The sequence below is a fragment of the Microtus pennsylvanicus genome, chromosome 3 (genome assembly GCF_037038515.1).
Source record: "Microtus pennsylvanicus isolate mMicPen1 chromosome 3, mMicPen1.hap1, whole genome shotgun sequence".
NCBI classification, from domain to species: domain Eukaryota; kingdom Metazoa; phylum Chordata; class Mammalia; order Rodentia; family Cricetidae; genus Microtus; species Microtus pennsylvanicus.
This window is the reverse complement of record NC_134581.1, coordinates 30,504,558-30,518,718: the sequence shown is the minus strand read 5'-3', so window position 1 is coordinate 30,518,718 and position 14,161 is coordinate 30,504,558. Positions and strand designations below refer to the sequence as shown.

At 43.9% G+C, this 14,161-nt stretch overlaps 1 protein-coding gene across 2 annotated transcripts in view; it reads left to right on the top strand.

Moving 5' to 3' along the window:
- The first annotated feature begins 5,285 nt into the window (after positions 1 to 5,285).
- Positions 5,286 to 14,161, top strand: part of Plod2 (procollagen-lysine,2-oxoglutarate 5-dioxygenase 2) — a 66,043-nt gene continuing 57,167 nt past the window's right edge. For both annotated transcript variants that reach the window (XM_075964993.1, XM_075964992.1), the window contains exon 1: positions 5,286 to 5,647. In XM_075964993.1, the coding sequence (XP_075821108.1) occupies positions 5,539 to 5,647 (109 nt within the window). In that variant the 5' untranslated portion in view covers positions 5,286 to 5,538. The remainder of the gene's footprint in view (positions 5,648 to 14,161) is intronic.

The following is a 14,161-nucleotide window of genomic DNA, read 5'->3' as shown; positions in this document are numbered from 1 at the left end:
ACATCACCCACATCAATCTCTAATTAAGAAAATTGATTACAGACTTATCTTCATGCCAATGTTATGGAGACATTTTCCTCAATTGAGAGTTCCTCTTCACAAATGTCTGTAGCTTGTGTCAAGTTGATGTCAAGCTAGTCAACCCAATTGGCTGGCAGAAAAGTGGGCCTACTTGCCATATCCTATGAGTTAATTTTTGTTCAACAGATCCTGACACTGTTGAAGGACCCAAACAAGTTTGTCTATGTTTATAATGTAGTGTGTTCACGTACTGGTCTTTTAGTCAAGGCCTTCTCTACATAGACCTGTATACTTATTTGGTGTAAAGAAAAGAATCCTAAATCTTTACAGGATAAATGAAACTCAGGCTCTGGGTCACTGAATTGGCTCAGTGACTTGAAGCCTTTTAACCAGAAGTCATCCCTGAAACTCAGTGTAAAGAGATGATAATTCACTCCTACAAAGTTGTTCTTTGAGCCCCCCATACCTGTTGTAGCACACATGCAACCCCCTGCTAAATATAATTTTTTTAGGCCCTCTAAGAGTTCTATGGCAGTGGCTAAGAGATATTTTTCTTAATGATTCATGATTGTGACGTGGCTTTCTTGCCAAACAAGACTAAGCTACAATTCCCAGTCACTCCTCATATTCACAGCATATTTATGACACTTGAGATTTCTTAGCTTCAGGGCAATGTACTCCTGGGTCATACTTAATTAAGGAAACATGAAAACTGAAAACGAGAACCAGAAAGAAATCACTAGAAACTACTGTTGAACAAGAAAACATGACATTATCCCATGGCTAGTCACAGTTAGTAGAGTTTTAGTTATCCGTGTCAACAGACATGTTGACTGGGTCGACAGACATGTTGATATGACTGGACTTCAGTGAGACATGCTTGGATGGTAAATGCAGCCACCACAAATGTCTGCTGCTGGGCTTGTGGGATGACTCACAGCACAGACAGCTCTGTCCCAATCATTTTGACTAGTCAGAAAACATCTGCTAGAATCATCTTCTCAGAATACCGTGCACAATTTGGCTCTTTTTTTGGTCCTGGCCTACTTTTTTTTTCTTTTTAACTTGGCTCAGTTAGTTTTCGTCTGACATCATTTTCCAGTGTACATGGACTTCACAACTCATATCTACTTAGGGAAGATCTCACATAAAGTGACTAAAGCATGTAATTAAGATTTGAACAATGATATTTAGTCTGAAAGTGTTGGTTAGGAACAACGATTTCTTATAGAAAAATATATGCTTATTTATCTCTAATGAAGCATAAGAAATGAAAGTAAATTTCTAAAAAAGATCACAACAAAAATCAACCCATGCTCGCTGTTTTAAGTAACTAGCTTTGCTGACTGAGGATTTGATAAGCTAGGCAGCTCATTTTATTTTCTCTTACTGGCTGAAAAGGCATTCAATCTTTAGTGATTAGTGTGTGTGTGTGTGAGAGAGACTATATATATATATATATATATATATATATATATATATATATATAACCTGGGAAATCATCTTTGCTTAGTTTATAGCTTGAAAACCTGGAAACTGGCTGGGGCCCCTGGAGCATGTTACAAACCTTCCATATTTGAAGGGCAGTTTCAGCTTTGTGGTAACTTAATCATCCCTAAGTGGGGAAGGCTGCACTCTGATGTGCTCAGAAAATGCCTGGTTTAGATGGACTCACAAAGGACTGCTCTGCTGTTTTCTCTCATTCTCCACCATCTGGGTTCTGCTCCCTTCTGGGGTTTAGATCTTAAACTTGTATCCCGACCACTCAAACCACCCTCCTTCCTTTAAACTCGTTTGTGGATCCGTTTGGTTTGTCTGACTTGATCGGTTTCCTCCCTCTCCAGAAAGCCCTCTTTCTTTCATTTCATGTCACGGTTGTCTGGTTATTTTCCTTCCACTTTGTTTCTTATAACGTTCCCCTCTCTGTTTACCCCAGGTATGAAGTGTGTTCCTAGAACATTACATCTCATTCACTCAACAAATTTTCACTGAGTAAATATTCCTTGACATTTTATTCTCTCACAAACCACACCCAGAGCATAAAAGTTGTTGGCTGTACAATAAAACTTGCTGAGAAGTTGACTTGGATTTACTAGTGCCGATGTGTTTAAAGCCACTATGGTCTCTTTGCTGGCCTTCAGTCCTTTAATCGATCTCTAGTGTTGCTTTTTCGCCATGACCTATCCCTTGATTTTTCGTCTAACATCTGGAGTCTCATTCTTTCTTAACCCTCCTCAAGGCACACCTCTGCTCTGCTTACAACATTCACAGGACTTTTTGTTCACCTAGGTCAAAGGAGGAAGACAGGTAGGTTCTCCATATGCTCAGCACTTTGCCTCTTCCTCCTTATCAGTTCTTAGGTTTTATCTCACTACTCTTACACAACATGGAAGCCACGTTGGTCTCTTGCTCTCCCCTAACTTCAGGGCCTCTGCATTTCTGTTTATTGTGCCAGGATCACCTTGCCCACACTACACAACCCAATTATGTTCTCTGTAATGCTGTCCCAGAACCGTTTACTAAATTTACAGCACATTTCCTCTTTCATGTTTTTACTTTTCCTGATTTCTCTGTATCACTTATTACATTCATACACTTAATATCTTTTTCCTCACTTGGGAATAAAAATGCCATAAATTTTTCACTGATATTAAAAAATGTCTCATAATAAAAGCAACAAAGGAAATAGGCTTGGACTAAGACTTAGCATGATATATACTCCTTGAATATTCTGCCCTATCCAAATTATAGGCAGAATCTCTAAGGAGGAGGAGTGGGTTGTTTGTTCCTTATCTTTATACAGAAAGATAACATGAACCAAGGAGCATAGGCTTACTCTTGATTTTCCTTTGATCTTACCATTTTGAGCATGCCATTCTGACTTCTTATAGTCCAGATTTACGCAATCATTGGTGGGTTGCTGTATTTCTGGGCATAGCAGGCTGGGAATGTGTGGAAAGCAAGAAGTGTTTCATGGTCCTCCAGTCAATGAATGATGGTGCTGAACGTGAAGATAGCCCAGATAGCTTGTACCTTGGCTAGGCTATCTATGGGGGGTAAATTTTACACCAGGTCTGTTGAATTAAGGGCCCTACCCACTGGGTTAGACTACAAAATGGATCAACTCCTGATTGTCTTTTCTCAAATTTTTCAACCTCACCTACTCAGTTTCTTCAGAACACCACACAAAATGCTCTTCCTGTATTCTTGGGTCAAGGTTGGCCTATACAGGAACCAAAATGATGTCAGTGATTGCTACACAAACTTTGTAGTGTAAAAATAAAACATCTGTCATGCTTTGGGAGACAGCAAGCCAGATCAAACAAGTATAGGATATAGAATGAGGTGGCTTAATGTTTTAGTGGAATAATCCGAATTCTAGGCTAATGGGTTAGGATTGTTTCCAGATTTTCTGTTAATTCTTTTCAGTTTAGAGATGAAAAAATCACGAGTATGATGGGTCTAGCCATAAAACAGAGTGCCTCAGTTTGGGACCCAGTGCAGCCACAGGAAAGTTGGCCAATGAGGATAGAACTTGAGCTGTAGCATTAGGGGTGTGTTACTTTAGCAAGCAAGAAAGAATGGAAGGAGACAGAGAAATTGAGAAGGAAAAAGGTAAGACCTCTCTGGGTGGGTGGTATTGAGAGCAGAGTTGTTATTTTTTCTGAACCCATGTGACTTAGAGCATCATTAGCCAAGATGAAGAAACTGGGTGTGAGATCTGGATTTGAGGAGCTGGCAACCTGAGATGAGAAGAAGGATTTGGTTTCATAATGGGGCACTTTCAGGCTGTGATTGAAGCGTCTGGCTATTTTGAAAATCTCAGAGACACTTCTGACATTGAGACTCAACAGAGTAGGAGAATGTCATAGTAACCAGTAATTATTGGTGGACTTTACAGTTAAGCATACATGGAAATTCCAAAACTAGCCAGGCAAATTGAGAACTTCAGAGGGTCGGGAAGCAGGAAGTCAAGTTAAAGGACCTTGGCAGTGAGAAGTCTGGAATTCTGGAGACATAGTTATCCAAAAGACTGACCACTCTTCTGAAGGATGGATCTGCTTGCCCGGCCTGGATTCACGATGCTGTACCCGCCACCCACATTGTAAAGAAATCCATCCCTCAGCGAGTCCTTCTGCGGAGGAACCAAGCCTCACTTCATTCTTCCTTATTCCAGTCTTCTCCAGTCACACTTTCCGTCTCTTTATTTCTACACATATCTGACCTTTCCACAACTTTTCTTTATTACAAAAAGAGGCCACGGGGAGGGAGACAGACACAACAAAATCTTCAAAACACTGTAATAACTGCCTTGGGTCTAGTCTCAGGATATTTTTTTCCTCTAAATGTCAGACTCCAAATATTTAAAAACTTTCCTACCTGTTTTTAATATGCCAGCTACTATTCCTCTTGTTTGTAGTGCCAATTTTACAAAAACTATGATCATGAACTTGAGTAATTTTAATTTCAAAAGTTCTGAGTTAGAATGAGTATTTCCTTACTCCTCTTATTTCAGGGACATTTAAGTAGAGAATTCCTGAATGCGGTCAATTTGATTCTTCTTTCTTTCAGTAAGCATACTATGGCGTGTGTGAGACAAAGTTATCAAAACTTTCACTGACACACAATTCAGTTTAAATTTTGGGCTAAAGTGTGAGAATACAGGAAATAAGGACTGCATAGGCACACTTATCAAAACCCAAAGTACTGGAGGTGGCTCCCAGGAGCCCAGGAATGGGCTCCCCTGCACCCTCAGAAGTAATTTTCCATGGGTTGGCCAGGAAGATCTTGTAAGACGCAGCCTCAGGTTACAAAAGCTGGCTTGGATTCCGCCGCACTTACAAGCTCTCTTGGCATGAGCAGCCCGGAGAACTGCGGATCGGACAATGAGAAGTTTCTGTTTACAGAATACAATCAAAGCATGGCCTTCTCTGACATAGTGATAGCTAAGCTAGGAAGCCAGTGACTAGGATGGATTCCCCATCACCGTTGCTGGGAGTGACAAGTCAAGCAGACTGAAGCCGCACAGCCACCTCTCACCACCATGCCAGCGCCCGGTTCAGCAGGGGAGGTCTGGCCAGGGCGCGCCTTGGAAGCTTCTAGAACGCGGGCAGTGGGCGCAAAGCGCTCTGCCCGCAAGGGAGCTCCGGGGAGCCCGGGCGTGAGGCAATGCACGTAGGCGTAGGCGGCTGGGAAGGTGGGGGCTCAGCCTCGACGGCCGGGGACGCGGGGTCCTGGAGCAGCGCCCCGCCCCCGGCCCCGCCCGCCCGCCGGGGCCGCTCTTAAGCGGGCGCCTCCGGCACCGCGGGTTCGGCCGTCTGTTCCGCGCGCTCGCGCTTCTCCGCCCTTCCGTGCCCTCCGCCCGCTCCGGTGTCCGTCCGGTCCGCGCCGTCCTATCGCCACCGCCGCCGCCTTCCGCCGCCCCGGGCCCGGGTCTGGTCCAGCGCGCTTCGGGGTCTCCGCGTCTCGCGAGAAGTCGCCGCCGCAGGCCTCCCGGACTCCCGGGCGCAGGGGAGAATGAGGGGCCGCGGAGCGAGGCCGGGGCGCCTGCTGCCGGTGCTCGCCCTGCTCTCGTGGGCGGCGGGCCTGGGCGTGGCGGAGGAGACGCCCTCGCACATCCCTGCAGGTGAGCTCCGCACGCTGGCTTCCCGCGGGCGGGTCTGGCGGGCACCGGGCACCGGGCACCTTCTCTCGTCGCTTCGGGACCTAAGAGCAGGGGCTCTGTGCTTTCTGATGGACGGTGACAGTGTCCCCAGCGCCCGGGAAGCACCCGCCACCCTGCCTCTGTCCCTAAACCGGGCTGGGGACCCACTTCTGGTCCACTTGGGGACGCGGAGTCAGGCGTCCCTGAGCCCTGGCTCTGGCCGGGGTTCGGAAGCTGAACCGAAATTAGTAGCTGGAGGCAAGTTCGTGTGAACAAAACTTTTTGGGTTCAGCCAGAGGAGAGCCCCGCCGCCTATTTGTCTAAGCACGACTTGCTGCGCTTTATCGCGCAGGGGAGTTCTTTGGCGGTTTCCACCTCTGGGCCCTGGGCTCAACTCGCAGGAATGGAGCCTTGGGTTTAAATGACCTGATGTAGCGTTAGTCTGTGGATGCGATAAGTCTGCCTTGAACAACTAGTTAGATCCTTTTCTCCTGGAACCTAAACCCACGAGCAAACATTTCCACCTCGGGATTCCAATTAAGAGGGTGACATTTGGCACAAGTCCAGCTGGTCTGTGTTTTGTCTTCCTCTTCGGGCAGTTCATGAAACTTAAGCGCTTAACAGCCTCTGCGTCTGTGAACAGTGATTGCTTTGTTAGCTACAGAAATGGATTTCTTTATTCTATCAGTCACAGGGAAATCTGAACCTGTATGATTATTCTGAATTGGAACTAAATTTAATCACACATTGGAGGTTTTTCTTTTAGCATAACACTCGAAAACCACACAAATGCAAACAGAGACATACAATGTAAAAACCTACCTAGAAAAGTTTCTTTGTTAAAACACCCAAATAAGCTTTTATTGATAAATAAAAATAACCTTGAAGACTTGCCAATTTCAGAGTTTGGCGTCAGAACTTTTTGTGTATGTGTTTTATGGCACTCCGATGCCACCTCTCACCTTTTACAGAGGCTATCCATGCCACACTCCAACCTTTAAATTTGTAGTCAAAACCCAGTTCCTTCCCTGTGCAAAATTTCAAGTATCATGGAATCAGATGTTAAAGATCTTAATGGAGTGTAACATCAGTGGAAGGGAATTTCAGATATGAATGTTTTCCATATAAAATCCAGAGTTGGCATCTGAGACTTGGTTTCTGTGGTAGGTAGGCACAGAGTTCGATTATGAACTAAAGGTTGGAAGTGTTAGTGTATACCAGTGGAGCCAAGCAGAACAGTCGCCAGTCTGGTGACATACGTACGTAGGTGCTCTCTCATGCTTTGTGGTAACCTAAGAAATGCAGGAGATACATTGTCCTGTAATTTGGTCAGATTGATCAGCGTTGGTTAGTTTTATCCCTGAAAATCATTACGTAAATCTGGAAATAATCTTTAAATTGTCTAGTTTAGTAGGCCTTCAACAGAGTGCCTATCACTTCTGACCCCTGTTACTTGTCAGTGTGTCCGAGCTAGTCAGTAAAAATGTGTTCAGAGTGGAGGAGATGGCTCGGTTGGTAAGGTACTTAGCCTGAAAGTGTGAGGTCTGAGTTTGGATTCCCCAGGGTCCGCTTTAAAGCTGGGCATGGTGACCTATGCTTGTAATCCTGTTGATGATGAGATCTCAGAAAGACCCAGGCAGATCCCTGGAACTCCCTGGCCAGCTGTGTCAAACAACGTGGAGTGACTTCTGAGATTGTCTTCATACAAGGCAAACCTGGGAATGCTTGCTCATCCTCCCACACAGAAGGAATGGATTCACTCAACGTTTCTTGGCTCTATCGAAAATTTGAGCCAAAGCCTTTTGCTCTTGATGGCTATCTTATGCATTGTAAGTTTGGCTGTGCCGTGATCTCTACCCACTCGATGCCAGTAGCACCCAGAAATGAATGTAAGAACAAAAGAAGTCTTCAAAAACCCAAAGGTCTGTCTTCTGAAAGGCTTGAGAATCCCTGTGCAAGATGAATCGCTGTCCTAGAGGCAACACAACTAATGTTATGGGGAGGATAGGGGCTCATCCTCTGCCCTTTCATTTTCTTTTGAGGGTTTTTTGTGGAGCTCCTGGGTTCCTGTGGTCCTCTTACATCAGCTTCTAGAGTAGCCAGGACTGTAGGTCTTCACCCCTTGCCTGGCAATGTTCTTTTGGAAAGCAATTTTTCTAGCAATTTTCCACTATTATAGTGAATGTGCTTTCGGAATATGCTTCCTGGCTTTGGGATGTGTGCTCAACAGTTGGGAATGTCCTACTTGTTACAGCAACTGAAAGGTCTGCCGAGTGCAGCCCTGCGTGCCTTTTGGCCGCCCCTGCATTCCAGACCCAGAGAGAATGTAGACAAGATTTCAGTGAAAACCGTCATTTGTACTCATTTGTCCTTGAAGCATTTGTCAGAATTATCTTTCTTGGAGCTTTCCCGGTGGAGCTATCCAGTCAAGTTCATTTGTGGATGCTTGGTTCTGTGCCTTCTAGATGAGAGGAGGAGAGTGCTGTCAAGTCTTTGCCTCCTGCATACTACTAGACTGCATCCAGACTAGCTTGTACTATTAGAGGCATCTCGACTATTTTATGAACTAAATTGGGCAAAGACCAGAGCAAACTTGAAGGAAATGGTTTTAGACATTTTTTCTGTCAAGGCTGGTGTTTTTCAGCGACGTTCATTACCAGCTCTTTAATTTGCTGTGGTGCATTCGAGGAAGACAGAAAAGACTTGTCCCTATCTGCTGATGGAAAGCAGCAATTTACAGGGTGGAGATGGGGAGAGCAGTCCCTGGAGAGGCTGTGGGGTGGGAAGAAGGGAAACTCCTCTACACTTTGTCTGTCTCTCTGTCTTCCCTGTACTTCCCCTAGACAGTCTAGCACTGAGGACATTCCTCCCCTTGCTCTCTTGTTTTTGCTTGTCTTTCTTTTATAACTTTTTAATATGGTTGGTTTACACAACTCAAATCTATTTTGTTTTGTGTTTATGTTTATGATTTAATGACTTACAGATTATTTGAAATATATTTTTGCTCATTTTTACAGTCTTTAGAATACAGGCCTAACCCTTTCACCACAAAGAGATTCACCGTTTATTTTGTTTAGTTTAAGTAGCACGCAGCCATTGAGGTTACTAGCTGTTCTTTGCTCAGACTTCAACTAACTTGGCCCAGCATTTTTTTTTTTTCTCCCTCCGGTACCCTTGCTGCCAAAACAGAGCATTGCAACCATGTCCATCCAGGACCTTGTTTCCAAGTCATTGTTCGTGCGTCTTCTCTACAGCTCATGTTTTCTCCCAATTCCTCTTAATAAATGACGGTGTATTCAGTTTTCCTTCAGGTGCTCGTTGCCACAGTCCATTATAGGGCCAGAGCTGAGATTTGAGATGGTCCACACCTCCCACACGGCCACTGGGGAGCAATAGGAGTGCTTGTACCCTTTCTCCAGGCTGCTCTGTTTCTCCATGCCCTTCCTGCCCTCATTACTGCTCTGCAAAGTAAGGGAAATAAGTAGCAGCTGGGACAGTGACTTAGCGAGAAGGGCGTTTAACAGGGAAAGCATACTGTTCGTAGGTCATGTGCATAGTGCTATATGCGCAAGACTGACCGCCAGTTTGCCCCTCAGCCAGGGACAGACTGCAAACCATAGGCCGAATCCATAGAGGACGCCTGACTATTTGTTTTCGTAGTGCCTTCCGGCAAAAAGACTCCCCATTTTGGGGTGGATGGAAAGGATCAGAAGGAAAGTAATACATCATGGCATGTGAGAACTTTATGAACTTTACGCTGTACTGGCTGCAGCCGCATTCATGTGCTGGCACACGGTCTGTGGGGGCGTTCGTGCTCCCAGGCAGAGTTGAGGAGCTCTACACAGATGGCATTGACTACTCAGTCTGAAATGTTCCCTTGCCTGTGCTGCTCCTTGAGATGACATTCTCATTGAAGCTGTGACACATGTAAATGGCTCCTCTCTTGGAAAGAGCCACTTTTGGGACAGTAGCAGCTGGCTCTGGGCATGCCAGAGGCCTGTTTTTCATTTTAGATCTTGCCAGTGATTTGTGCAATTTCTGAAATATAACACTTGAATCTAACTCAATATATACTTTGGTGTAGATACCGTTTATGTAGTCGAAACAAAATATCTTTACTTTGGCCAGATGGGAAGGAAATGTATTTTTCTTTAGATTTATTTATATTCTAGAAATTTGTTCAAGGACCTTGGTGATGAACTTTGGCTTAGTTCTTTGAATGAAATAATTAGTACATTTGTCATTTAGAATTTTTAGTCTCTTGTAACTATGACAGCAGCCTGAACGGAGAATGTGGTGTCTTTTCAGGTGACTTCAACTATTTTGTGTTTGTATTTTACTTTTTTCCCCTCGGTGAACACATTATACAGGAGTGTTTCCCAAGGCTGTTGAGAATGTAGTCAGCCCCAAATAGTTACTCAGAGTAGCGGAATATGGGTAGTGTGGCTGTCCTGAAGCTGCCCTGAAAGCTTGCTTTGTTAAGCCATTGCTGACGTTCAGTGGAGCTCTGTTAAATTATTACCCTACTCACTGGCTCACAAGGATGCGTTTTATATTTGGGACCCTACATGATTTCAAAATGTAACTCCAGATGAGTTACTGTTTATGTGAAAATGCAATTTATAATTTAAAACATAGTAACTTCATCTGAGTTTTAATATTTTTCCTTCAGGATAGCCTCACTTAGATTGGAGATACGTTATTTTCATGCAGAAGTGTAGAGTTCCTTTCTTTAGGATTATGGGTATCTTCATTTTAAAAATCAGTTTGAGCCAGAGCAAGTCATGAGTCAAACATGAATTTTCTTAAAGGAGTTCTTAAAGAAGTTCTTAAAGGAGATGATGTTCTGGGCAGAGTGGCCTGTAGTGACTCAATCTGTTAGTCCTCCACAGAATTTCTGTACGTGCTACCTTAACTCTAACTTAATGCCTGGTCTGTAGCCCAGCCAGTGAGACATCTATATAAGGAGGCCTTGGGCATCTTTACTCATCATGTCAAGCTCAGCCAACACCGAAATCTTTCCTTTCGCTGCTCTTTTTGATCGCCACTTCTCACAAAACAAAACCAGCATCTCTGCAAGTTTCTGAGTGACAGGGACAATCCCTCATTGCCAGGATGGGAGAGCTCTTGCCTTGGAGTAGCCTTTCCGTCTGCCTGTAGATTTTTGTTCCTGATAGACAGCTGTACTTAAGACTTCACCAGAGATGCAAGTCAACCAACCACCACATTTCAATTTTTTATGCACATGATTATCACTATAAACAGCCCCCCCCGTGTTGATTTTTAGTTAGCATACAGTAATATGTGGGGCTAAATGTGGACTTGTCAGGAGGTATTTCTGTCAAACTAGGGTGAATTTCTTAAGTAGGCCAGAGTTAAAATTGTATCTCCTTTGTTTTATTGATTATTTATTGATTTTAGTATTATCTAGCTTATTTCTGGATGCATAAGCCATCCATTTGTTGTATTAACTTACTTTTGACTTAGTTGCTTAGGCTTGCATGTCAAGTGCTGCTTCTTAGATCCACACAGATGGAGTCTTCACTGCCACTGGTCTCTCTTTCACAGCCCCTCTCTTTACCACCTAGCATTTCCAGACAACTTGGACTGCAGAGGTGCTGAGGGAGACAAAACTATAGCCATGGTTGCACAGATGACCCTCATCCAGGAATGCCCTTAGAACCTTAGCAACACTTCCCTCAGCCAGAAGTACAGGAATGGATTTCCCTGAGTCTCACTGGGTGATGTCAGCTGACCTTGGGCCTATTTTCTTATGTACAACACCTCCCTTCTCCCTATAGTCTCACCAGGGACCTTAAAATAACTAACTGCTCTTTCTGGGCTGATTAGAACTTCCCTTTCACCCCAGTGTCTGGTTCTGTTCTCCAATAAACTTTGCTGGAAAATTGGTCCTACTTGTTGCTCTGTTGGGTACCTTTCCTTCCTGTAGCCTAGAAGTGTGCAGCATGGTTGACTCTCCCGCAGGCTAAGCAATAAATGAAAGCAGTGCATGGGTTGAAGCACTCAGTTCCTGATGCTGGAGCGTCGTTGGTTGATAGGAAACATACTCAGAAGCCATTCCATCTAGAGCCCAGGGCACATCTCTGTCCCTGACTTTAGTTTGTTTGGAACTATAGTTTGTATATGGTTTTAGGGTGCTAATTACTTAATACCAATGCACAGGGGAACCAGTTATTAGGTACTTCTCCTTTTTCATGGTAGCATCTCACTCACATAGCCCAGGATGGTCTAAACTGTTGGTCCTCTTGCCTCTCTCTCCTTATTGCTGGTTACAGTCCTGTGTCACCATGCATGCCTCCTATTTTCAGTGTTCTAGATTGAGTCTCTAGCAGTTCCTCAAGCATTTAAAAACTCTTCTTGCTTCTGTAAGTATGGTAGCAGCTATTTTGTCTTGAAAAATTCTGCAAACAGTTATTTAAATCACATCTTTGAAAACCCAAATGACCTGGCTAACCCACTGTCCCAGGAAGTCTTGCAAGCCCTGGTGCCCAGGGCCGGCTGGTTGTTTGTTTGGGTTTTTCCAGTCCTGCCCAGGCCAGCTCTGAGGCCTCTTGTCTTCAGAGGTCCCAGCTCCCCTTCCAGCCATGCTGGTATTTCCTGGCTGCCAGGGCACTGTGGCTGTGACCAGAATGGCCTGCTCATCCAGGCCCTACTCATTCCTACCGGCCCCTTCTGGAGGACAGTTCTCTTTTTCTTCTTAGTTTAGTTTAGACTAGGTTGGAATTTTTCAAACAGTGACTTTACTAGGTAACCAAGGGCAAAACAAAACGAAACCCGAGTCTGGAAAATCACCAAAGCAAAGCAATGAACAGACATACGCAGCAGACAGAGTTCTAAGTGTTTTCTTACCTCGGCGTCCTCAGAGCCTTCTGCTCCTGGCACAGCCTGGGTTTCAAAAACCCTTACCTAACTTTGTTTGGCTAATGTTTTATCTCCTAGTTTTCCCCAGCACAGTGTTTCACCAACTGCTATTTTCCAAGGTAGGAGTCCGTGACATTCAAGATAGAATTTTTCTAGTGGATGTCATATTTGGGACCTCTTGGCGACACGTTACTAACATAATCCTACCCGGTTAGTGGTCCATTTTCTTCAGCAGGAGGAAGACTGTGTTTTTTTATATTTACTTATTTGTTTTACATATGTAGTTCCTGTTTTCTTTATTAGTTCTTTGAGAGTTTCGAGTCTGTACATATTTTGCTTATATTCATCTTCACTAACTCTTCCCAGATCAAACCCCTTCCCTACCCACCCAGCTGTGTCCTTATCACAAAGCCCTACAAGGCCAGTTTGTGCTGCCTAAATACTCTTCCCGTGGAGCTGGTAAACTAACGCTTCTGTCCTGCTGTAATTCTTGGTTTTGAGCAGTGATCTGCAATGGCTTTTGTGCTTCCCTAGTTTACTAAACACTAATTTAATTAACTGAACTATTTTTCCCCTAATAATGCTTTCTGTTGGTAGCGAACAGTACCACAGGGCCCATTGTTCAATACTCTAAACACAACAGTATTTCAGGGCTCAGATATTCATTAAATGATGTTTTGTTGCTTTGTGTGGAGGGAAGAAAAAAGTACCACAAGCAAACCCACCTTAGGTGCAGTTCTTTTGTACACTGAAACAGCAGAAATCATGATAGGGAAATAATTCATCTGTAAAGCTGAAGAAATCAAAGACCCGTTAGGATAAATCATGGGAAAGAGTGTAGACAGCTGGCGCCAGGAGGCAGGGATCTGAGGTCCCTTGGTTCTGCAGCCGAGCCCCCGGCCCCCAGCAAACTTGAATTGCAGTGTATGATCGATCCCTCGCTGATACGTGATACTTCTTGAATTCTAAATGTAGGATGAATGGCAGAAACCAAGTACTGCCAGAATCAGAAAAAAGGCTTTGGGGAAACTTACTGTTACTTGATTAGGCAAGAGAGGACAGAGATGCACAGTGGTCTTGTCTTTTGAAATCTGCATTTGCTCTTAGTTACTGTAGCTCACATGGGATCTGACTGAAACTTGATGTGGCTTTTTTCTTAATGAGTTTTTGCTTTAGAGGTAAGATAATAATGGCAACAGTTACTAGAATTAAATTTACATTTTAAAGTATCACAAATGTTCCCTGAGAGAAAAACAGACTAGTGTTTATATGAAGCTATTTTCTGTCTTCTCAGAGGAGTCAGAGAAGCCAGTCATTTAAATATTGTAAAGTGGTTTTAAAAGAACTGTGTATTCTGTTGCTTCCTTCCTATTTAAACTGTATAAATCAACAAGGGCAGATGCTGGTAACTGTGGAATCTTAAAATTAAGCCTATATAGTGTATGCTATTTAAAATTGGCCCTCTTCAGTTTGTTACAGAAATAGTTAATTTGTCCTGTAGTTTTAAATTATGACATTTAGTGAGACAGAACCAGAAGTTCAAAAGAAATCACGTTATAGGAGAAAAGTGCAGGAATGTATATGCGTGTGCTCACCTACGTGGCTGCACCCACG